The sequence below is a fragment of the Myodes glareolus genome, chromosome 26 (assembly GCF_982192425.1).
Source record: "Myodes glareolus chromosome 26, mMyoGla1.1, whole genome shotgun sequence".
In the NCBI taxonomy this organism is placed as follows: Eukaryota; Metazoa; Chordata; class Mammalia; order Rodentia; family Cricetidae; genus Myodes; species Myodes glareolus.
This window is the reverse complement of record NC_142051.1, coordinates 17,299,570-17,324,642: the sequence shown is the minus strand read 5'-3', so window position 1 is coordinate 17,324,642 and position 25,073 is coordinate 17,299,570. Positions and strand designations below refer to the sequence as shown.

General features: G+C 35.4%; 1 protein-coding gene across 1 annotated transcript in view; it reads right to left on the bottom strand.

Moving 5' to 3' along the window:
- The window catches only part of Trhde (thyrotropin releasing hormone degrading enzyme), a 384,937-nt gene that overhangs the window by 154,049 nt on the left and 205,815 nt on the right, over positions 1-25,073 (bottom strand). Inside the window, exon 6 of the mRNA XM_048418659.3 lies at positions 5,573-5,710. Coding sequence (XP_048274616.2) covers positions 5,573-5,710 — 138 coding nt within the window. The remainder of the gene's footprint in view (positions 1-5,572; positions 5,711-25,073) is intronic.

Here is a 25,073-nt window from a genome sequence, read left to right as displayed (position 1 = left end):
GTTTGTTTAGCACAGTTTTCTTGACCTAAAATGTAAACATTTACATGTTACTATACTCAATTATTTCTATGACCTTTCTCCTTTCTATCTTATTACTATACCCACAGCCCTCTGTGGTAAGTACAGCCCCATAGGCAAAGGCTTGTCCAATTATTTTGTCAAAAAAATTTGGATTTAGCTGAAGCAGCCAAGCTTTATAATCAAATACAATAATGAAGAATGGGAGCTCTGAAACTTGATTTCCTTGGAATCACACCCCTGAATTGACTGTCATTTTCTTCTTATCTTTAAGATAAAATCAAAATAATAAAAACCTCATGTGGTGACTATAATAATTAAATTAAAAGGCTATTAAATGTTGGCACATTGCATAGCATGAATTCAAAAACATTAACTATTATTTACTTGTAGCTAATCATAACTCTAAATTCTCAGATATCCTAGAATAAAAAGGGTTACCCGTTCTATCGACAGGTTAACTGGATCATTGTGAATTACATCACAAAAGGAAGAAGAAAAGACTGCACGTCATGAAAGCACAATGAACAAGGAGACAGAAAGTCAGTAAGAATATAAAGACTTCACAGTTCTGTCCTCAAACCTAATTGCCATTAATAGAACACTTGGCCAACACTAGTGTCCTCACACAGTAATATCAATTTCTAGGCCATAAAACAAGGCTTATCATTCTAAGAAGAGTCAAGTCATACAGTGTGTATTATTCTAACGGCTACAGCAGAAGTCAGAAATTAACAGCAGGCATCTTTCTGGCAAACTTCAAGTACTCATAAACTAAGAACCTACTATAAATAACTGATAGTGTAGTTTTAAAAAATGAAACAGAAAATTACATAGTACAAGTGAATGAGATGGAGGCCATAATATAAGTACTACACTTTTAAAGAATTTCTGGGAATACATCTGGAGGAAAAGTATCATTGAATAAACACTTAAAGTTAAAATAGATAAATGGAATTTCTAGTTAAACTCAGCTTGTATCTTAAGAAATTATGAAAAAAGAAAAGAAAGATAAAAATAAAAATTATACAGAAAAGGGGAATAATAATGAGAAAAGTAATATATAAAAGAGGCAACAAGAGAAGATGTATATTATCAAGAGCTCTTCTTTGAGAAAATGAATAACATTTATAAGTTTCAAAGTTTTACAAAGCAGGCACAAAGGGATAATATACAAGTGACTAATATGTGGGTTCAGCTTACATCATTTGAGATTCTGTAGCAATTAAATAAATAATGAAGGCTGTCTAGAAATTTATGTCAATAAGGTAAATGTCTTAGATAAAATGGAGCCAATCCTTGAAACAGAAACAAGTTAACAAAACTCAATCAAGCTTAAATTAAAAACTCAGAAAATGCATGCTATTCTAAGGAATGTAAATTCTTGATTTTTTTATGCTTTTCATGAAAGAAATTTCAGGTCTATCTACTCCTATTCTAGAAAAACTATTAAACATTTCTTTAATTTTTAAAAAAATTCACACATATTATTAGAAAATTGAAAGAGATAATAAGTCCCCATTTTATGATGTGCTCAATAAAGTGATAAAAAAAGAGACAGTGCCACGTGAGGATATTACCAATAGAGATTACTAAGAGCCAAGAATATTGGTATCACTGATGAACAGTGGTACAAAATATCTAGATTTGGCTTTAGCAAGTTGTTTGAACAATGGATTACAAGAAGAATATGGAGTGGAAATTGTCTGCCAGCAGTACAAAGAAAGATGAAAATTTGAAAGTCAATCAATAAAAGTTGAGACATGAACAAACTAAAAAGATTTTTTTAAAAAGTATGGAGAGAGATATCTTGATACACGAAAGGGTTTGATGGAATCTGCATCCCACTCTGGATAAAACTGAGCACTCTGGGAGGAGAATGTACCATGATAAAGGGTACAGATAAACACCCAGAGATACTCAGTGTCAGGCATAGGTGGCCTCCCTGTGATCAGACCTCCCTACTGATCAGAGAGAACTGCTGAAAATAAAACCGACAGTTAATGTTCAGCCATATAGGGAAAAGCAGGACTGGCTCCTTTAACGTCATTATCAGACTCAGGCAATATTGTAAAAGAGGGGCAGAAAGAATGTAAGAGTCAGAGAATGGGGAAGGGAGCTGTGAAATGCTGTCCAATAAACATTGCATGCTGTCACACAGATGAACTCACAGTGAACTGTGCATCCCTGAGCAAGATCTTCACAAGGTCAAGTCAATAAAAGCCTTCAACATGGATTGGGATAGGGATCCCAAGGCTCTCCTCCTATCTGAGATGCTCTTGGCAGCCGAAGGCTAACAGGGGAGGAAAACTCACTTTTCTCTAGGAGTGCGGTCCCTGGTAAGTTTTCCATGCCGCAGGGGATGACACCATGTCTTAGCACAGATGAGAAAAACAAATCGGATTCACTTAATTTACAAATAAATAAATAAATAAATAAGTAAATGGATAGGGCGAGCATGATCTTAGAAAAAAGAGGGAGCAGGTGATAAATGGAGATGATCATGATACATTGTATCGATGTATGAAAATTTCAGAGACTAGAGAAATATAATTTTATAAGAGTCACAATTCATTCATTCATAGCATTCATAGACAAAAACTTATAACTATTTTACTGTAGAAGTCCAAAAACATATTTAATTCTAACTTTAATTTTTTTAAATATGAACATGTTTTCGATGCATGTATATCTGTATGCCAGATGTATGAAATGCCTGTAGTGGCCAGAAGAGAGAGGAAGAGGGCCTGGAAAGAGAGTTTTGAAAAATTATGAGCCCCCATGTGGGTGCTAGGAATCCAAACCTAGTGTTCTGGAAAAGCAGCCAATGCTCTTAACGCCTTCAGTTCCACAAAGTTCTATCTATATAGATAACAAAAACTCGAAACACAAATTTAAAATACCACATCTAAAAGTTCACAATGTGAACTATCCAGGGATAAACCTGTAAGATGGTATGAAAGATCATTATAAACTCCATAGCTGAGAGACCAGGACAGGGACCTGACAGAATTGAGTGTCCTGACAGAATTGAATCAAAGTACACTTTGTCTGTTAAAGCAGTATTGTTAAAATGTCAATTTCCCAGATGGTTTTACCAATACAACACAATCCTAACAACTCCAGTGTAAATTTTATAGGAATTAGCAAACTCCTTTGTGTAAAATGCAAAACACCGTGAAGGACTGAAGAACTTTGAAATAAAGCAAGCTGGAGGGCTGGTGTGGTCTTATTTCATGATTCAGTTAGGAAGACACAACAGTGCTGGAACCAAATAAGTACATATATATTAGAGCAACAGACGAAGTGGTCCAGAAACCAATCCTAATGTGTATGGTTCAGGGTTTCTCAGCTCTGTGCAAAGGAAACTCAGGGAAGAAAAGAGTGAGCTTCCTGACTAGGCATTTCATCTTAACTGAAACATTCTCTCTAGTAGGGTGGAGAAAGGCGAATGCAATTTATATGGTTGGGGAAACTCACACAACTTAGCAAAGACTTGAAACTAGAAAAGTTCCAAGACTCAAAAAGACCCACCCTGAGTTACATAAGCGGTAAAAAGATGGGACATGGAGACTCTGCGGCTAGCAAAGATGCCTGAGGTTGTGCTGAAGCATGGGCAGTAATATTTTCAATAGCCAAACCCAGAAATAAATAAATTGTTTGCATACCTATAAATTGTCAATGTGTATGTGCTTTGAGATAAGTATAATGAATGAAAGAGAAAGCATATGTGTGTGTGTGTGTGTCTGTCTGTGTGTGTGTGTGTGTGTGTGCAGTGTTTCTATAAGTCTTTCAAAACTGCAAATTAATTCACAGGAAAGATGATCAGCATGGAGAAGGCAGGATTTAAAATGGACTTCAGAAGCTCTTATAGTGATGTATGTATTCTTCACTTGATTGTGATGTATTCGCACTGCCTTTACTTGTTAGCAACTATCAGACTGTACCTTCTAAATATGTACAGTTTATTGTATGACAATGGCACTCCAAATATTAGAGCAAAGGCTACATCACTACTGATGATTGAAGCATAATTATATATACAGCTCGTAAAACGTTCATCAGAAACTCTCTCCATGGTGGTCCTGAGAACCTCAACATAGGTGGCTGATCTTTCATATCAGTAAACTAGCATGCTTCTTTGCCAAAATATAAAGTGAATATAATGAAAATCACCATATATTCAGACTTACTATTGTTTCTATTCTTAGTCCACTTTAATCATATTGACACTCTGCAATTCTATAGAATACAGATTGGGTGTTCCCTATTAAGGGACATTGATATTACAGTTGATCAAAATTATATTGACATGATTTTAATCATGTTGATCTAAAATTAGTGTTTACAAACAGCTGTTTAGAATCAAGAATGGGTAAAATAACTAGATACATTACTGTCTGTCTGGAATGTCTTAATATAGTACTTTATAGAATATATGAAAAATATTACTATCACTAAATAAATTAAATACATAGCAACTAAACATAGCCAAAACTCATCATATACAAATTAATAAAGCATGATAAATATATCATGAACCTAAATGGTATTACTCTTAAAAATATTAAAAGATCTCTACTTAATCAAATGCAATGACATTTTCTACTAACAAAGCATCTTTAAATACTATTGCCTACATTCCTAATTAGTTATCATTTAGAGAGACAATACTTAGCACAAAATCAAGTATCTACATTAGCATAGTCAGCATACCTAGAAGTTATGATGAATTATTTTTATTTCTAGTTATCATAAATAAATATATTTGTAGACAAAGTAACCTTAGTAACTTTTTAAAGCTTATGACATTATGAGACAACTGAATAAAAACTACATAGAAATTCTAATAAGTGTAGTTCATCATATACTAAAAATGAGGTGAGTCTTCATCTACCTATTAAATGACTACTATATGTAAAGGCTAAGACATACATCCTCATGTAAAAAAATTAAATCAAGGGATAGAGTTCTAAGGATAAATCATAATCCTTGAAACAGTGAGAAAACTGACATGTGCCTTAAAGTTATGACTTGTCACTGATTCAAAGTTTTCCTCATTCATTCAAAAGCTTCTAATTTCTGTTTACTTTGCTATATCATTCAGGAAACATACCCAGTTCCCCAAAACTCCTTTAAAAAGTTACTTATAACATGCATGTGTTCTGTCACTACATAGACCCATTTGTATCAGTCAGTCAAGTATTTAAGGGACACTAGCGGAAGGAATTTGTCACTAATAACATTCTTAGTACTAACAACTGACATTTACATACGCCATTTGTACAGCAATTTCAAACGAAATTCCCAAACATTTACTCATTAATACTTTGAATATTTCCATACAGTGTTTGGCAACATTCATTTCCATTTTAGTCATTTATAAAGCCAAGTCCTATTCATGGGATGATGGGAACCTAGTAACCCATTTCCTACTTGCAATTAATTTTCATTTGTGAGAAAGAATAGGAAAATATAAAACATGTAGCATGAAATAGGCTATCTGTCCCAATAGTGAAATAGCTCGTGGGCATGGGGCTCTCTTCTATCCCACCTTTTTGTATGCGATCCAGTCGAACACTCTGTCGATGTCTGTTGCCCGTAGCACTTCCTGTGATACTGGATGGGAACTGGCCAAGCCGTCCAGCAGCATCACTTCATGCAGAACATCTGTCAGAAACCTCTGCTTTTCCTATAATACAGTAGATAGGATAATATTTTAGGTGATTCACGGTTACAGCAGAAACTGCCAGCTAACATGAACAGCGTGTGTGTCACTTAACTGATGGCGCTCATCAGTCTTACAGAGTGAGACTCAGATTTAAAGGAAACTCAGTAAATAAAAAAGCCCCTTAGGATAGGATAAAATAAAGACAGTTGATTTAAACATAACATGAAACAAAATCAATAGACTACTATAAGCCCTAAGTAAGAACAGCCAGCTGTTTTATCAGTGCATGAAGCAAGTCTGAAGAGTGGACACATATGACAATGATAAGAGTCAGGGTAGTTTGTGTCTTCTCCAGGATGCAGACCACAATGCCAGTCTCAAATAACAGTTTCCTGTCAGGTCAATGCAAGAATCCTATCTATTTAAGTCACTATACCTAGTCTCGTTAGAACAAGTTAACCTCAGTATCCCCACTCCTCCGTGCCACCACACACATACTTTTCCAAAAAAAGAAAGAGAAAAGAAAAGAAAATGACACAACACATACTAAAACCATTGCTTACATCCAGCTATAGTGCATATAGATATATACACAAATTTAGGATAAAGGCCATAATGCAGAGATCACCCAGTCTTAATAATCCAACATCACGAATGACTGTCAACAATCAGAATCATGAAGCTTCTATTTATTACATGTAGTATTTCTCTAATAAAAGCAAACCTGTTGCTTTTAAAATGAACTGTAAGGAACAGTACTTTTTGTTCCTTTTTTCTTTTAAGAAAGTCTGTTTTAAAGGAAGAGCTTGGATTCTGCTAACAACAACAAGAAATGCTGCCAACTATTAGTCCTCCCAGCCACCTGCCTTGGTTGATGGAGGAAGAGAAGGAAAAATAAGTCACAAAAGAGAACAAGCCTAAATAACCCCCAAGGTTGCTAAGAACTGAGGAGTATCATTACTGAGATTAAAGACTCCAATACTTAAATTGCTCTGCTTAGTTCTGAACTCGGTCCTACAGTCTGTTCATTTTGAGAAATCAGATAAACACTGTGTAATTTTGGCTTGAGTGGTAATTTCCAGCAGAGACTACAGCAATCCTCAGATTAAGGAAATAGAAACAAAGAAGGAATATGCCTTAGGAAGAAAAGTGAACTAAGCATATATATGTTGTTCATTAAAATCTATTTTTTTAAAAAAAATGGCTGTGTTCATCTCCACTTAATCAGTGATTTAGTCCATTGAATCAGTACTTTAATTAATTAGCTATATTTATAAGGTAATTTTCTAGAGATGTTTAAATTGTCTATAGTTCATATATCTAGTGTGTTTAGTTATCTTGTAATTTAAGACTTTCACAATGATTGCCTATTACCCATTAAAGAGTTTTACACAGAAAAGACTAGAACTACATTGTTCTCAGTCCCAATGGGCAATCCTGACCTTGTAAGACCACAGGTAGATATATCAAACTTCCCCTGAACTAAGTGATGAATGTGCCATAAATCAATTGCATATTTTCTCTCAAATTAATTTCCACTTCACAACAAAGATATCATTGAACCTGTTGATTTTATTGTTGGAACGGAAGATAGTCAATTAAAATTAATAACAACACCCTAAAGAAATGATCAAGACAAAGAAACTCATAACTCATTTGGCAGTTTCAAACTAAACCAAAAATTTTGTGATTAAGAGCTATTATTTAAGTCATTCAAATTTAAAAAACATGTTATTGATCAAAGACTTCAACATAAAGCCAGGTACACTGAACCTCATAGAAGAGAACGTGGGAAATATACTTGAATGTATAGGCATAAGAGACCACTTCCTAAATATAGCCCCAGTTGTACAGACACTGAGAAACAATTAATAAACGGGACCTCCAGAAACTGAAAAGTTTCTGTAAAGCAAAGAACACTGTCAACAAGACAAAACAACAGCCTACAGAACGGGAAAAGATCTTCACCAACCCCACATCAGACAGAGTTCTGATCTGCAAAATATACAAAGAACTCAAGAAATTGGTCATCAAAAGAACAAATAATCCAATAAAAAAGTGGAGTAAAGACCTAAACAGAGGATCTAAAATGACTGAAAGACACTGAAGGAATGCTCAATATCCTTAGTCATCAGAGAAATGCAAATCAAAACAACTCAGAATTCATCTTACACTTGTAAGAATGGCCAAGATCAAAAACACTGATAACAACTTATGCCAGAGAGGTTGTGGGGAAAAGGGAACATTCCTGCATTGCTGGTGGGAGTGCAGAGAATTGTCTGTATTCTGTCAATCATATATTTTAATAAAACACTGATTGGCCAGGCTACTTATTAGTTCTTATGACTTATCTTAACCCATAATTCTTGTCTGTGTTAGCCATGTGGTTCAGTACCTTTTCCAGCTGTCAGCTCACATGTTGCTTCTTCAATGATCTGGGCAAGAATGGAGGAATGGACTTCCTCTTTCCTAGCCTTCTCCTGTTCTCATTGCCCTGCCTATACTTCCTGTCTAGTTGACCCGCCTATACTTCCTGCCTGGCCAATCAGTGTTTTATTAAAATACATGATTGACAGAATACAGACAATTCTCCCAGACCATATCAGTATGGCGATTTCTCAGAAAATTTGAAAAAAAAAAACCTTCCTCAAGACCTAGCAATACTACTTTTCGGTTTATATCCAAAGGATGCTCAATCTGTGCCACAAGGACATGTTGCTCAACTATGTTCATAGCCATTGTTTGTCATAGCCAGAACCTGGAAACAACCTAAATGCCCCTCGCCTGAAGAATGGATAAGGAAAATGTGGTACATTTACACATTGGAGTACTACACAGCAGAAAAAAAATAATGACATCTTGAAATTTGCAGGCAAATGGATGGATCTAGAAAACATTATATTAAGTGAAGTAACCCAGACCCAAAAAGACAATTATCATATGTACTCACTCATAAGTAGTTTTTAAACATAAAGCAAAGAAAACCAGCCTACAAATCACAACCCCAGAAAACCTAGACAACAAGGAAGACCCTAAGATAGACATGCATGGATCTAATCTACATGGAAGTAGGAAAAGACAAGATCTTCTGAATAAATTCAGAGCATGGGGACCATGGGAGAGGGTTGAAAGGAAGGGGAGTGGCAGAGAGAGGAGCAGAGAAAAATTTAGAGCTCAATAAAATCAATAAAAAATAAAATACATGTTACAATTATCTGATATTAGACTAGAAGTAAAAATTATAAAATGAATATTGTTATTGCAACTTGACCAACGAATGCTTTGAGTTTTCAGAAAGTTTTAATCAAAGATGTGATGTCATTCAGAAGACAAAGCAACATTAAATTCATCAAAGAGGGATTGACTGTGAAAGACATCCAAAATGAATTTTAAATGATGCTTATCTGAATGATGATTTTAATCTTTAGCAACAATAAATGCATATTGATCAACATTAAAATTGAATGAATAGTCCTTGTTTGCTAGAGCTGTGAGGGCTGAATGTTATAGACAGACTTTAAAACTGAAATATAAACTCAATTGCAAAGAACTATTAATGTTAAAAGAACTACATACCAATTATACATAAACATTACATCATACTTCTGGAGGAAAGCAAAACTAAATCTTTGTCACTTAAAGTAATTTCAATTACCATTATTTAACTTCTGTATGGGTAAGTCATTGGTCAATGATTTTTCTTCTACCCTGTTGAAACAAAATGATATAAAATAACAGAACAAAAAGACTTGAGCCCCAAAATACATTGTGGCCTGTGTTTCAGGCAGGGGAACACATATAAAGCAAAGAAGACCGCATACATGAAACCGATGAGGGAAAAAAAGAAAACAAAAGAAAATTGAGCCAGAGGCAAATTCAATTTGACAGTACTACAGATAACTCACAGGAGAAAGGGAACTGTGCCTTTTTAAAAGACCAGCATCACTACAAAGTATGAAACTACCTGGCTAAGGCCTATATTATTAAGACCAATAGCCCCTATAGTAACAACAGCCATCTTAGCCAGTGGTAGTTAATTTCAAATCATTTATCTGGGGCAATAAATGTTAAAAACTGAAGTAAAAGTATCCATTTTTACAATATTCAATAAGAGATAAAAATAAAATAGTTGGCCATAGGGAATGAAATAATAGTTTTATTATATAGATTAAAGCTGCCAATCTGATTTTTAGGAAAGCTATACAACAATTGACTTATCTTTGGTGACTTTCTTTAAAGAGTAAAAAAACACTCTAACCTTTAAAATATTTAATTTAGAATGTATGTGTATGTGTGTGTTCTGGGGTGTCTGTATCATATACTCAGTGAATGTGTAATAACTCGTTTTTATTTTATTCCCATATTTAAGACTGGTATCATTTGTAATCTACCACCTTTAAAAGGCAGCACATAAAGGGAGATGGGGTACTTTAAAATCTTTTTAAAAGAAGTTTGGTATTAGCTTTAACCACAAATTCCACAGCTTTAATGTAGATATTAGTCAGAATTGAATCGTTCATGTCTTTATTGCAACAGTTACAGTAATATAAAAATGTCATTTTTTCCACTATTAGACTGTGTGTGTGTGTGTGTGTGTGTGTGTGTGATATGAACTTGAGAAATTTATAAAGACATTTCAGAAAAATAAAGAATGGGTAACTGCAGAATTATTCATGAAAACCACACAGCCATTGTTTCACTTGCCCATTGATTTCTTCAATAAATATCTATTGAATTCCCACTCTATGCCAGATATAATACTGCATTTGTGGAATGAATGGAGGACTAAATCCTGAACTTCCTACTCTTGAACTCAAGAAGAGAAAAGAACTACAAAAGAGAGATGCACAGCAGAGTGATTATAGCAGAATGGGTGCTAGAAAACTCAGAGGATAAAATGATTAGTTAGTTCAGGAAGGTTGAACAGAAGAAACAGCATCCAAGTCAGTGCCTGAGAGATGGGAGGGGAAGCAGCTAAAGAGGGACAAATCCATGACAGAGTAAACATGCAATAAAAAAAAAAAAATCCACACCACTTGAATCCTCAATTATCAGGTTGAGGAGTCTGATGTTAATAAACGGACAGTAATAGGTATCATGACATAATAAAAATAGTGTTGTAGCTGTGGTATACAAGATGGCTAGGAGAGCCTACAGACAGGAAGTAATCGCTAGACTACAGGCAGAAGGGGGAACGATGGATTAGGACAGTTCGCTGCTGAAGCAGAGGTGGATTTGAGAGATATTTTAAGTATTTTCCATGATTTGAAATCACTTTATGGCTTTTAGCGCCAACAGGACTTAAAAAGAAAAGTTGAGGACAATTGACAGAAAGGTTGGAAATATGTGGTTTGGAGAATATGCTTTTAAAAATCAGTCTTACACATGTCTATGAGCACGCAAGAGAGTCTCATAAACAACTGCAGGTAAGGACCTGGGTCTAAGGGAAAGGGGGAAATTGGCTTTTGACAACACATAGTAGTTACTAAAGAATATGAACAGAGCCTAGAATTCACTTCTAAAATCAATTTTGATAACATCAGCAGCTTGTGGATTGGTTTTTGGCTCTGTGTATGTGAAGAAAGTTAAGAATTCTTAACACGTCATTAAATATCTAGGAAATTATAGTCCTCAGTGCTTCAAAGTGGCTTCTGACTGGACATGTCAAGTCTACAGGGTTAGATGAGAACTTGGCTGCTCCAAACACAGTTGCTGGATGTGACCTGTCAAACAGGAACATAGTTAAAGCTATCGGCAGCTTCCTAGAGGAAGTCTAAGGAAGGGAAGTAAGGTGAAATATTAGTCACATGCTGTGAATCTGTCACCAGAGGAAAACAGATAAAAGGAAAAGAAACATAGAGAAATCTCTGAGATCAGAGAATCAAACCGAAGACAAGGAAGATGAGGGACAAGGCTGACACAAATCAAGAAATGGTGAAATATTCATAGGCATAAAATAGAGCAAAAAATTAAAAAAACTCAAGGCAGACATGAGTGGCATCCAATCAGTCACAAAGACTCAATTATTCCTAGAAGTTGGATCTGAGCCTTATTGATTCTTTTGATATACTTAGGAGAAAAGGTGAGCTGATGAGTGTGCAAAGTTGGCACAAGAGTCCCACCGTGAAAGTGAACATCTGCCTTTCTCGGGCCATGCAACCTTGGAAGCCCGCACAAACTTTTGAGCCCTTAGCATTCACATGCGCAGCTGCGAACATTAAATAAGTGAATTAGCTCGGCAGAGATTCGTTAAGCACCTGCCGGATCCCAGATGGCATACTTGGTTCTATAGACAGGAAGAGCAGTAGATTCTGTATGCAAAGACTTCACAGTAGTAGAAAGAGAGGCAAAGATGAAAGCAGATATTAAAACACAACCTGTTATATGCGAAAATGGAAGTGGGCTCAGGACACAGAAAGACAGTAGTGAGAAGGTTGTGACTTGTTATGCCCGAGGGAGGCAGGAGAAACTTCTAAGCAAGAGTTTAAACTGAATTTTTACAAATTATTTAAGTATTCAAGGAATAGGTGACAGTAAAGGACATTTGGTGCAAAAGGGAATTAGCAAAAAGCCAAAACATGGTTTTATTCTTGGAGGGTCCTACACGGAGAGGTTTTCATGGTGCAGGTTATAGAGCAAATCTCAAGTGATGACAGAGAGACACACAAGATCATAGTTTCCAAGGACTCTTAGAAGCTGCAGTTATGTGACACTGTGGGACCTGACTTCTGAGAAGTCTGGAGAGCAGCGAGTTGCTAGACTAGAGTCATGAGCAACGAGAATGAGAAGCAGAAAAGCATTACACAACTGAGGAGAAAGACCACACAATATGGGCTTTGTCTTTTTAATCACATATAGTATTGTCAGTCATTTCCATAAAATTTAGCCTCATTCCCTAGCAAGCAAAGTTGATCAAATAAAATATTTATTTTGAAAATCCATATGTGAATTAGTTGTAAACATACACAAAACTATGGGTAGAGATTTATATATAAAATAAAAATATCCAAGTGAGTTCAAATGTTTCACTTTATGCTAATTTATGCATTTATATAAAGAGTTCCTTTTCCCAATTTTTGATGTTCACAATCCTCTTCTTCATAGAGATAAATACAGTTGTTTAACCTTTGAGTTCCACTCAGTAAGAATCTCTGTTGAGATGATAAAAGCAGAATAGTGAAATTCTATATATTTACTGTCTGCCGTATGTAAGGTTCTGTGTTATGTCCTGGGGAAATACAACAGAGACACAATTCCCACCTACCAGCAATGCAGTGCACAGCACGGAAAACAGAAGTGAGTATAAATGAGTGATATCCTACCATGATACAGTGTTCAGGGGATAGAGTGTTATAAGAGGAGAGAATAGAACACAACTGATAGGTAAAACTATTTTTAATATCTATAACCATGCTGACTAAACTCTAACTACCATGAAAAGAGGAAACATGATAAATCATTTTTTACAAGTCTGGAGTCAGAGGTCCCACATGATAAAGACTACAAACATTCCACAGATTAAACAAAATCCCATGAGTCAACATTAACCTGAAGCCATTACTTTATAAAAAGATTTAACTAGGACTACCAGCATACCTAGCATTGCAGAGTTAGACATTTTACTCCTGGTTTTCTTGCCCTATTGAAATCATGACAAGAAGTTAAAATCAGAGGAATAAGATCAGTAATTCCACCAATAAAAGTAAATATGCTGGAGGAAAATATCATTTTATACACATAAAATGGCTAACATTGTAGTTGTCATATTGTGCAAATTTATAACACAAAGTACTCTTTGTGAAAATTAGAAATTACTTGAACTTGAGATCTTATAACATCAAAATTACTTTATATTTTCATGTTGCTATTCTGTTTTGCATAGTTCTAAGAGTATTCTAAGCTTTATATTGGAACGACCTAGATTAGACTTATTTGTAAAACTTATATCGCATTTAACTGAGTAGTTAATATTTACCCACAGCCAAATCATCTGATAGGCAAAATCGAAATAAAGAGCTAGTGGAAACAAATGTGGCTCTCATGCAGTAATGTGCTTCAAAATTAAAATTTCAAAGGCTGCTGTTTAAAATACACACCCAAGATGTTAATAATCATTTCCATGTGCAACTTGTTAAAGTAGCTCATTTGTATCAGAGTCAAACTTGTACAAACACACACATATATAGCAGGCATTGACGAATAATTTAACAACTAATCACCATCAATGCCTACAATGATACAAGCACTCAACAGATACGTTTAGTTCCACAATTGTTTACATAGCCTTCTGTGGAAAGCATTGCATGCATACTAGGCTCCAGGTAGTTCTCTATTGATGTAATATCATTTTGTGATTTCACATATACCTTTCAACAAATAATTGAAATTACATGTTCAGTGTATTTTTGACTATCAACCACATTTTCTCCATTGAGAAACCACACACTCCCTAAGAAATCTTAACCAATGAATATACTAAAAGTGAAGTTATTTTTCCATAAAAATATCTTTGAAGATTTTATAAACCTCTCAAAATCCTAGATAAATGTTAGCACATGTCTTTATGAGCTATGATACTCTCAAACATCACTAACTCAGAGGAAGTGAGTTAAATTGTTACTCTCTGGAGATCGCATCCTCAACTGCCTGATATCTTGTTTTAACATCCAGGCTGAATGTGTTATGTTTTATATTATCCAAGGCTTGATATGGCAAAGGGAAAAAGGCAAGATGTGCTGAATTGTATATAACCAAACCATGAATCATCTGCAGAGGTGCCCACGAACTATTAAGATGTAGCAATATTGCTGAGCACATTCGGAAATCCAGGCACTTGGGAAGTACTGTCAGACTGCTCAAGATTTTAAGGCTATATAGTGAGTTGAAAAATACAGATTAACAGTTAGTGGGATTAGAGGCCATGATCTTTTCTTTTTCAATTTGAAACACAAATATTTTTATTAAAACATAAACCATAACCTTTCCTTTCTTTTTCGTCCCCTACATCTTATGTTGATATTTATTTAATTCACATTACACACACTATAACATCAAGTCCCTGCCTTTATTTTTCATATTTTAAAATTCTAAGTTATTTTTAAGAATCCAATGCCCTACTATAAGTCAGAGTCACTCAAGTTTCTTCCAAAAAATAAGTTACCTACATTCTTACTTCAAAAGGGAAGAAATGTCACCATCACAATCAGGCCAACCAAAACCAAAATAGAATCATATAAATAATATATGGTCTATCATCTGAAATTCAGAATCTTCTGGTCTCCAAATGGTCTAGTCGGCTCCATTTTTCCTGCTTTGCAGTTCATGAAACACACATTTTATCTCTAAGCCCAGTCATCTCTATCAAATGCCTACTTCTGTCCTTGATCATCTTCTCATGATAGTCATTGCTCTGATATCCTGATTTCCCCACTGCACCTGAAGCTAAACCTTCACCAATTGCCTCCCTTGGCCTCTCTTCATGTGTTCCAGTCCCTGCCACACAAGAAGAGTCAAGCCTTAGCTGCTCTCCAGGAACCACTCCTGACTAAAACGGATGCAGAGACCCACCTCTAAGCATTTTTCAGAGCTTTTAGAATCCTGTTGAGGTGGGGGTGATTGTAAAAGTCAGAGGAATCAAGGACATGATCATCTCATTAGATGCTGAAAAAGCCTTTGACAAAATCCAACACCCCTTCATGATAAAGCTTCTGGAGAGAACAGGAATACAAGGAACATACCTAAATTTAATAAAGGCAATATACAGTAAGCAGACAGCCAACATCACATTAAACAGAGAGACACTCAAAGTCATTCCACTACAATCAGGGACATGACAAGGCTGACCACTCTCTCCATATCTATTCAATATAGTATTTGAAGTTCCAGTTAGAGCCATAAGACAACTAAAGGCGAGCAAGAGGATGTAAATTGGAAAGAAAGAGTTCAAACTTTTGCTTTTGCAGATGATATGATAATATACATAAGTAACTCTAATAATTCTACCAAGGAACTCCTACAGACAATAAATACCTTTGGTAATGTGGCCACATAAAAGATTAACTCTAAAAACTCAGTAATCCTCCTATATACAAATGATAAATGGGCTGAGAAAGAAGTAAGAGAAACAACATTCTTTGCAATAGCCACAAATAATATAAAAAATATCTTGGGTTAATTCTGACCAAAAAAGTGAAAGATCCATATGACAAGGATTTTCAGTTACTGAAGAAAGAAATTGGGAAAGAGATCAGAAAATGGAAAGATCTCCCATGTTCATGGATCAGTAAGAGTCACACTGTAAAAATGGCAATCTCACCAAAAGCAATCTACAGATTCAATGCAATTCCCATCAAAATCCCAACACAATTCTTCACATACATTAAAAGAACAATACTCAACTTCATACGGAAAAATAAAAAAATCTAAGATAGCTAAAACATTCCTGTTAAATAAAAGAACTTCCTGAGGCATCACCATTCCTGATTTCAAGCTATACTATAGAGCTACATTAACGAAAACAGCTTAGTATTGGCACAGAACAAAGGGGGACCAATGGAATCGAATTAAAGATCATGACATAAGTCTACACACCTATAAACACCTAATATTTGACAAAGAAACCAAAACTATACAAAAGAAAAAAAAAGAAGTATCTTCAACAAATGGTGCTGGCACAACTGAATTTTAATTTGTAGAAGAATGCAAATAAATTCTTTCACCGTGCATAAAACTCAAGTTAAAATGGACCAAAGACCTCAGCATAAATTCAGTTATACTAAAGCTGATAAAAGAGAAAGTGGAAAGTAGCCTTGAACACATTAGCATAGGAGACCACTTCCTGAATGTAACACTAGTAACGTAGACACTGAGATTGACAATTAATAAGTAGTAACTCCTGAAACTAAAAAGTTTCTGTAAGTCAAGGGATATGGTCAATATGATAAAATGGCAGCCTACGGAATGGGAAAAGATCTACACCAATCCCACATCTGACAGAGGGCTGATCTCCAAAATATATAAAAAAACTCAAGAAACAAGACATCAAAACACCAAATAATCCAATTTTAAAAATGGGGTACAGATCTAAACAGAAAATTCTCAACAGAAGAATCTCAAATGTCCAAAAGATATTTAAGGAATTATATTTAAGGGTAATATAAATCAAAATGGCTCTGAGATACCATATTACACAAATCAGAAGGGTTAAGCTCAAAAACACTGATGACAGATTATGCTGGAGAGGATGTGGAGTAAGGGGAACATTTTTCCACTGATTGTAGGAGTTCAAACATTTTTATTGATTTTTATTGATCTCTACAATTTTCTCTGCTCCTCTTCCTGTCTCTCCCCTCCCCTTCAACGCTTCTCCAAAGTCCCCATGCTCCCAATTTACTTCTTAGTGCAAATTTTTACAATATCTTTGGAAATCAGTATGGCACTTTCTCAGAAAATTGAGAATCAATCTACCTCAAGATCCAGCAATAACACTCTTGAACATATACCGAAAGGATGCACCACCATACCACAAGGACATTTGCTCAAGTATGTTCATAGCAGCATTATTTTTAATAGCCAGAACCTGGAAACAACCTAGATGCCCCATAACCAAAGAATAGATAAAGAAAGTGTGGTACATTTACACAATGGACTGACATTCAGAAGAAATAAACAAATACTTTAAAAAAACCAACATCTTGAAATTTGAAATGTACAGGCAAATGGATGGAACTAGAAAAAAATAAACCATCCTGAGTGAGGTATTCCAGACTCAGAAATATAAACATGGTATATACTCACTAATAAGTTGGTATTAAATTTAAAGCAAAGGATAACCAGGCTGTATTCCACAGTCCCAGAGAAGCTACGTAAAAAGGAAGACACTAAGAGGAACACACATTGAATGACCCCAGGAAGGGGAAATAGTTAAGATCTTCTGGATAAACTTGCAACAGGGATAGAAAGCAGGGGGTAGGGGATGGGAATTTGAGGGTTCAAGATGACCAAGTCTGGTAGGGCTGGAGAGCGAGAGCAATGAAAGAGATATCTTGATAGAGGGAGCCAGTGTGGAGTTAGAGTGAAACTTGGTACTAGGAAAACTCTCAGGAGTCTACAAGGATGAACCCAGATAAGATTCCTAGCAATAGTGGAGAGGGTCCCTGAACTGGCCTTCCCCCATGATCAGATTAGTGACTACCCTAGTTGTCATCATAAAATCTACATTCAGTAACTGATGGAAGCAGATGCAGTGATCCACAGCTAAGCACTAGGCTCCTGCTGTTCAGTTAAAGAACATATGAGCAAGGGAGTCAAGATCACGTTAGGGAAAACCTAATCACGTTAGAGTTTAGCTGTTAGAGACAGCTAAACCTAGCTAGTGGAAGCTCACTGACTCTGGGCTGACAGCTGGGGAACCTACATGGGACCAAACTAGGCCCTACTAATATGGGTTAGAGTTATGTGGCTTGATCTGTTGGGAGTGGCCCTGACAATGAACCAGAACTTATCCTGGGTGTATGAATTGGCCTTCAGGAATCCATTTGCTATGGTGGGATTCCTTGCTCATTCTTTAAGCAGAAGAGAGGAGCTTGGTCCTGCCACTGTTTTCTCAGTGCCAGCACACAATAATCTGTATCTGAGGAGGAAGTAACTCTGAATGTCTTGTATAGGCAGCTGATTGTGATAATGTGCCAGAGTCAAGCATGTATTATTGGTGTTGAAGAAGCCATACTCTTGAAAGAATATCTAGGAGAGCTTAGAAGGAGAAAAGAGAAGGGAGAAAAGTAGTGATATTATAATCTCAAACCTAAAGTTTAAAAATTTAATAGTTACTGTATTTAAAAAGTTAAAAATACATATTATATAAAAACCTTTTCTAATCCACCCAACATATGTTACCATCACTCATATTTTCATTAATTATTGTAATCCAAAGTCTTACAGGAAATTTCTAAGGATGTTTCCAATGTCAATCATGGTAACAAAATATGAACATGTTGTCTAATATTTTTTATCCTAACAGTCTGATTCATTGTGAATCATCTCCATATGCCTTATGATACAATATAACCCCCTCTAAACATGAATGCTGACATCTTTCCCCGTATTCTGTCAGACAGGAAGGCAGGGTACTCATTCAACATTAATCTATTTCTAATTTCAGCATCATCTCATAGCTCAATACATGAACTCACAATACAATGAGAGAAGCTGTTACAGTATTTCATTAATTCTCGGTGGACTTTTAGTTCACAGTTGCCTGTTAAGTTTGGGGCATGCTTTTGTATTGAACACCTCATGTATGTGAACTTAGAGTTAAATGCTGAAAATGACAACAACGTAAGATCTCTACCCTGAAGAAGCATACCGTCTAGTAAGGAAGATTTACTTCCTGTCCTTCGCAAACTGGCATCAACTCATTCCTTGTCTTCGAGAGTGTCACATCCTTTGGAACGCTTCACATAAATTACATATCTCTGAAAGGTAATTTTTCTATCATGTTTTAACAATCCTGTCTATACTTTGGCCATAAAAATATTTTCCTTTATGCTTAATTTTTGACCAACTGAAAAGACACGTCAATAAAATAAAATTTGTCAATCAAATCAAAAAAAAGAATAGCTGTTACTTGGATTTGTTATGAAGACTCACCAATATTTTTAGATGTAAATAGCATGTGCATTGAGATGCTTTAATATTTTATTGACAGAATGTAATATAGGTATTTTAGTGTGTGTGTGTGTGTGTGTGTGTGTGTGTGTGTGTGTTACCTATTTTCTTTTCCATTTCTGCTTGAATTCTAATGGAAAGTTTCTCTCCATTCTAGTCTGGAGTAACTTTAAAGAAGAGCTAATCACTCCTGGACATTATTAGCATGATTACCAAGTGACTAATTTGTTTTGTTCTTTTAATTTGTGAAATAAATAATGATCCAAATCATCCTAAGTTTGTAATAAATTTCTTACTGATTATAGTAATGTATTTTAAATGGAAGGCTTTTGTCTTTGGTTCCAGTATTTACGGATATATGTGGTCAGTTTGTTGAGTAACTTAACCTCAGCAAAACTACACTATTTTGACAAGAAGAGAAATTCTTTTTCCCATGAGGATAAAAAGTTTACTAAATTTAAAAGCTTAATAAGGGGTATCAAACAATTTCAGAAAACAAGGTTCTGGAAGCCAATTTACTTAGTCAAATCAGATAAATTACTGTGTCTGAGACTGCTGCAAGCCATGCACAATAAGCCTATTTTGTAGTTGGCAAAGTTTTCTTCTTCAAAATGGAAACCTAGATTTGAGATACATTTTAAATGAGCAAAAATACTGAATTATTTGTGTCCCAAAGATATTCAAGAATGGAATGTAAATATTCACATGCATACGAAGTAATCTCCTCCTTTTACTAATATTTTGATATGTGATTGACAACAGATCACATCGGAAAGCCAGTTCTGGATGCAAAAAGTAATATCATTCTACTTAAGTGTCGAATATGAAGAGAAAAACAGGTAAAATGAATGACAGCATGAATCATAATTCTTTGATTCTTCATACTATCTTCATACACTTCAGCATAGATTGCATGGGTGATTTGAAAATGGAGAAATATGATCACAGAGAATATAAGTAGCAAAGAATGGGAATAGGTAGAGAAATCATTCTATCTTATTCTTAAAAACTATAAGTATAACATTACAGTGGTAAAAAATAATAATAATCTGGCTTAGCTATTGGAAGAGTTTTATAATGCCATGAGGACATCATTACTTAATCCTCACTTGAACATTCCCTCACCCTAACAAAGAAATGAGCAAAAATATCATCCAATAAAGCTTTAGTGTAGTGAAAGGCGATCAAAGCATTCTAGGCTAATTCTTGGAAATCTTTCATCTTTTGGTAAACAGAAGGTAAGCTTCATAGTTGGCAAGAAAACAAAATGTATTATCTTATGTGAAGTCCAATTATTTTCAGTCATGATAACTAATTTGGCCTGTCATCTCACAAAAGAAATCAGAAGTTTACATGAAAATCCCTTATTGTTTTGAAGGGAAGGCAATAAACTTGACATGGAAAGAGTTTTAGATTTTCAATTAATCATTATCTGAAGTACATCACATCCCAAGCACTTAAAACTGAATGAGTAGAGAGTATGCTTGGGAACATTGTGCTAGAAAGTACACCACATCTAATTTGAATTTAATCCAAAAATTAAAAGAATATATAATATTTAAATATATAAATTGAAAGAATATATAATATTTAAATCAACATCTATCACCTTCAAAACTACCGCACAACAAAAAGAAAACAAAAGCAATTGTTTGCTTTTGAAGAGAAATTTATTTTAAAATATATGCCATTCTTCTAACAAAGTTGACAACTTTAGAGAAACTCAAGATGCAGAAGTAGAATCTATCAGACCAGACAGCAATTCAAAATCTCGATGAAGCAGTCAACCATTGAAGAAGACACGTCAGACATTAAAAATAAAAATGATTATGAATAATTAAATGTCCTCTGTGATTTGGTTAAATCTTAGAGAGACATGCAGCATATTTTTATTTTCAGAATATATATATGAATTTAGTAGTCTGAAAAATATTATGACTCTGTAGTGTGAGCTACTCTACTAATAAAAGCATGGCTGACAGGTATGTGACCAGTCATATAGAGAGAAAATTAAGCATATGAAGTTGTCATACAGAGGATAAACATAGTGAATATGTATGCAAAATACTGTTACATAGCAGTTCTAAACTAACGTTCACATGAGGTTTACTCAATAGAATTTAGCTCCATTTAGGTTGCTAAATAAAACCTGTTAAATCCTAAGCTGAAATAAACAGAATTAATGAAATGCTTGAATGAATAGGAAGGGAAGAAGTGGTATCAATACAACTAACCATTTCATATAAAATTGGCTAGTTTACATTAGCAGTCATGAAGAAGTCATTGAACTATAAATAAAATGTGCAGAGAAGAAAATAAAATGATCAAAGGAATTAATTGGACACAGGTGTTCTTGAAGCAAAGGGAAGAGATACATGCCTTAGTATGTTCAGGTTCTAAAGACAGTTATGGAACAAACTGACCAAAATAGGAATCTAATTGGTAGAATTTTCTGTCATTAGTCCTCAGAAGAGATAAAAGGTAAGGACATACAATTTTTCCAAAGGAGACTACTTAAATTTATGAATGGTAGAACCAGGGAAGGTACTAAGAAGGTGTCCTATCAAATTTTGTTTGATATTCCCACTTAGTAGAGCCCTCTGCCCACCAGACAGAAAAGTGATAGTGTTGGTCTGATATAAAGGAGAAGATGGACACTCTCAGTCTATCACAATGTCTTACTCTAGCTCATAGACCATTAAATATGTTTGGTACATACAGTACTTGTTATAATCATATATTTCAGCCATGAGAATTGCAAGGTGGACAGTATATTAACTGAAAACAAATTACCCAATATTTTTCTTTCACAAAATACTCTTCTATACATTTTTTTTAAAAAAAATCTGATTACTTGCACATGCTACTTTGTTGTTTCTGAAATCCTTGTCTAGCAACAGCTGGACCCTACTTAGAGTAACCTTGAAGAAAGAGGGGAGAAGCCTCAGACATGTGAGGAGTTGGTACAGTCTCCCCTTGTTCCAAAATGAACTGTGTTGTGTTTCTTCTTTAGCACTCCACTGAGACCTCAGCTTTACTTGTGTTCAGGTTAAAAGCTGTGACAAGCAAATGCTTCTTAACTAGAAAATTATGAATACCAACATATCTTATATCGTTTTAATGCTATTGAAAGTTGACATATTTTTGCCAGACGCAAGTGACAGCTAAACGAGTGGTGTACACTGCTGTACTGCTGTGGTCAGTAGTATGCATTTCTGAATACCAATAGTGAAAGGAGATTTCAGCATACGTTTTTGCCTTATGCTTTCATTGGTGATTCTCTAAGCAAGCTGGAATAGTCTACTTACAGCTGAATCTGCAATGCTGTCAAGCATAAGGAGGGACAAACTTCATTATACCAGAGTTCGGACAAAGTTGGTTTTGTCCTACACCGTGACTAACCCTGTACAATTTTTATTGGTTTTGAAATTCCTAAGGAAATGTTCAAAGCCCTCGGCACCATGCAAATCTGAACAACTTCTTCAGAAGACACACTTTATTCCCCAGGTAATGCTCATTTATCTTTGATCTCAGGGTTTAAATTATAAAAACCTGAAACAATTTCTTTCTGAGGGGAAAAAATGCCTTCCCTTTTTACAAAATCATCCATTAAGAAAATGTATGAAATTCTTCACTTGCAACTGTGTCTTAAATTTTAACATCCACATAGGAAAACATAAGGTGGCTCTTAAAAGACTTTTTAAACACACTCTAACAGACAGGCTTGTGTGTGAGTGTGTGTGTGTGTGTGTGTGTGTGTGTGTGCGTGTGTGTGTGGTGTGTTTAGCTTATAGCTTTCACTCACTAACACAGTTGTAGAAAGAAGAGCATCAAGAAGCTCAGTTTGTCAGTAAGGCAACACACACACATACACACACACACACACACACACACACACACGCACACACACACACACCTTGGTAACCCTGAAGTTCCTCTAAAGCCTCAATCACCCAAACAAAGCCAAAGTTTTGATTTTGATTTTTAAAACTATAAACAACTGAAATAACTGAAGACAAAAGTAAAAATTATCAACTAGTCTTGAGTTACAGTTTCAAGTTGAAAAATGAGTTAAAGCCATAAAGCTAAAGCAGATAGCATACTTCAAACATTCACAGATGAGCAGTCTTCCTGACACTTGTAACAAATGTCAAGGAGGTCTACTAACAAAAGATGTTCCTATAAAAAGAAAGAGGGAGACCTAAAACGGGGCATAGGAGCGCATCTTCTTATTATAGTAGTCACAATGAGCACTATTTCAAAGGGTTAAAATGATGAGCACAGTTGCTATTTTAACTGGTATTCAGTAGAAATTCTTAATTTCGCTGTATCCAATGTGGGTTAGACTCCAAGTGACAGATTTGCTCTTAACACTGGCATTGTTCCTGGAGCATCCTCATTTGAGCCTTGTTTAAAATCTAGTCTGTGGGACAGCAGGTGTATCGGTGCACTTTAGGATTGTTCTTGCACTAATGCTGATTCAGATACGACACTTGTAAGACTCTAGCACATGACGTGCTATGCCCACAGCCTCTCTCAACTCCTCTTGGCAATGAGCCCATTAGCCACAAATGGCAAAAACTCCTAGCACAAATGTTGAGGGAAAAAGTAAAACCGACTCTCTCAAAATAGGGACGCACGGTTCCCAGGTCTCAATAGAGGGGGTTGAGGAGATATTGTTCTATTTTTTTTAAAGGCTTCTGCTTTTAGTTGGGAAACACATTTACAGATAGGGGAGGGAAGGGTTTCGGAGATACACAAAAGAGGTCTATTTTCAAGATCAAAGACCCTCAGACTCTCAAACCGACAGTCCTTCTGCTCTCTTCTAGGCTTTCAATGCAAATGTCCTGTCACTGAACAGGGCCAAAAAGACACAGAGCCATTCCCAAAGGAAAAATTAGTTTTCGCCAATGGAGTCTCACTGGAGATACAAACCACACTTAGGATTTAATGACCACTCAAAGTATCGCAACCTATAGTTCTGCTGAGCAACTGTTAGATACGCAGGGATATCAGCCCAAATCAGAACAAGAGCTCCTGAACCATATATACCATATAATTCTGGGCTTTTTTACTGTTGTTTCATGCAAAATGTATTGTTATAGTAATAGTCCCATCAAATCAGAACTCTGTTTCAGTGTTTGAGTCCTGGTGTCTAAAAATAATTTTTTTTTCTGAAAAGCACTTTTTGTTGGGATTAGCCACAAACAAGGTCGGCTTTCTGAATGTCTTTACTCCTGGCATGAGTCTGGTTTTTAGTTTTTCTATTTTCAGCTCAGCTCCAATGAAGCCCAAGACAGGCGCTCACAGAGGAGCTTCTGAGCACACCACAACGGTGAGCCGCTGCAGACGCGGCTATCCCTCTTATTTCCTCGAGTACTTCCTTCACTCTTCTGCTGATGCCATTATGAAAAATAGTGCTGGCACAGCCAAACAGCCCCTTGACATCCTTTCTTATTTATGTGGCTAACTTATTCTTTAAATTTTATTTTCAAAGAAGATATTAATGTTTCATGGAAGGACATCTATACATAGAGTTTCTCATGGTGGGGTTTGTGAATTTAGTATACTGAAGTACTTCATTAATTTAAAAATTCAATTCCCGCAAAACAAAAGGCTACCAAAGATCAGAAAGTATTTGCACAATTTTAAAACTGAAAATGAAGAACATTTGCTTCTACTCACAAATAATTGGCAAATTAATGTTAATGGAGCTTCC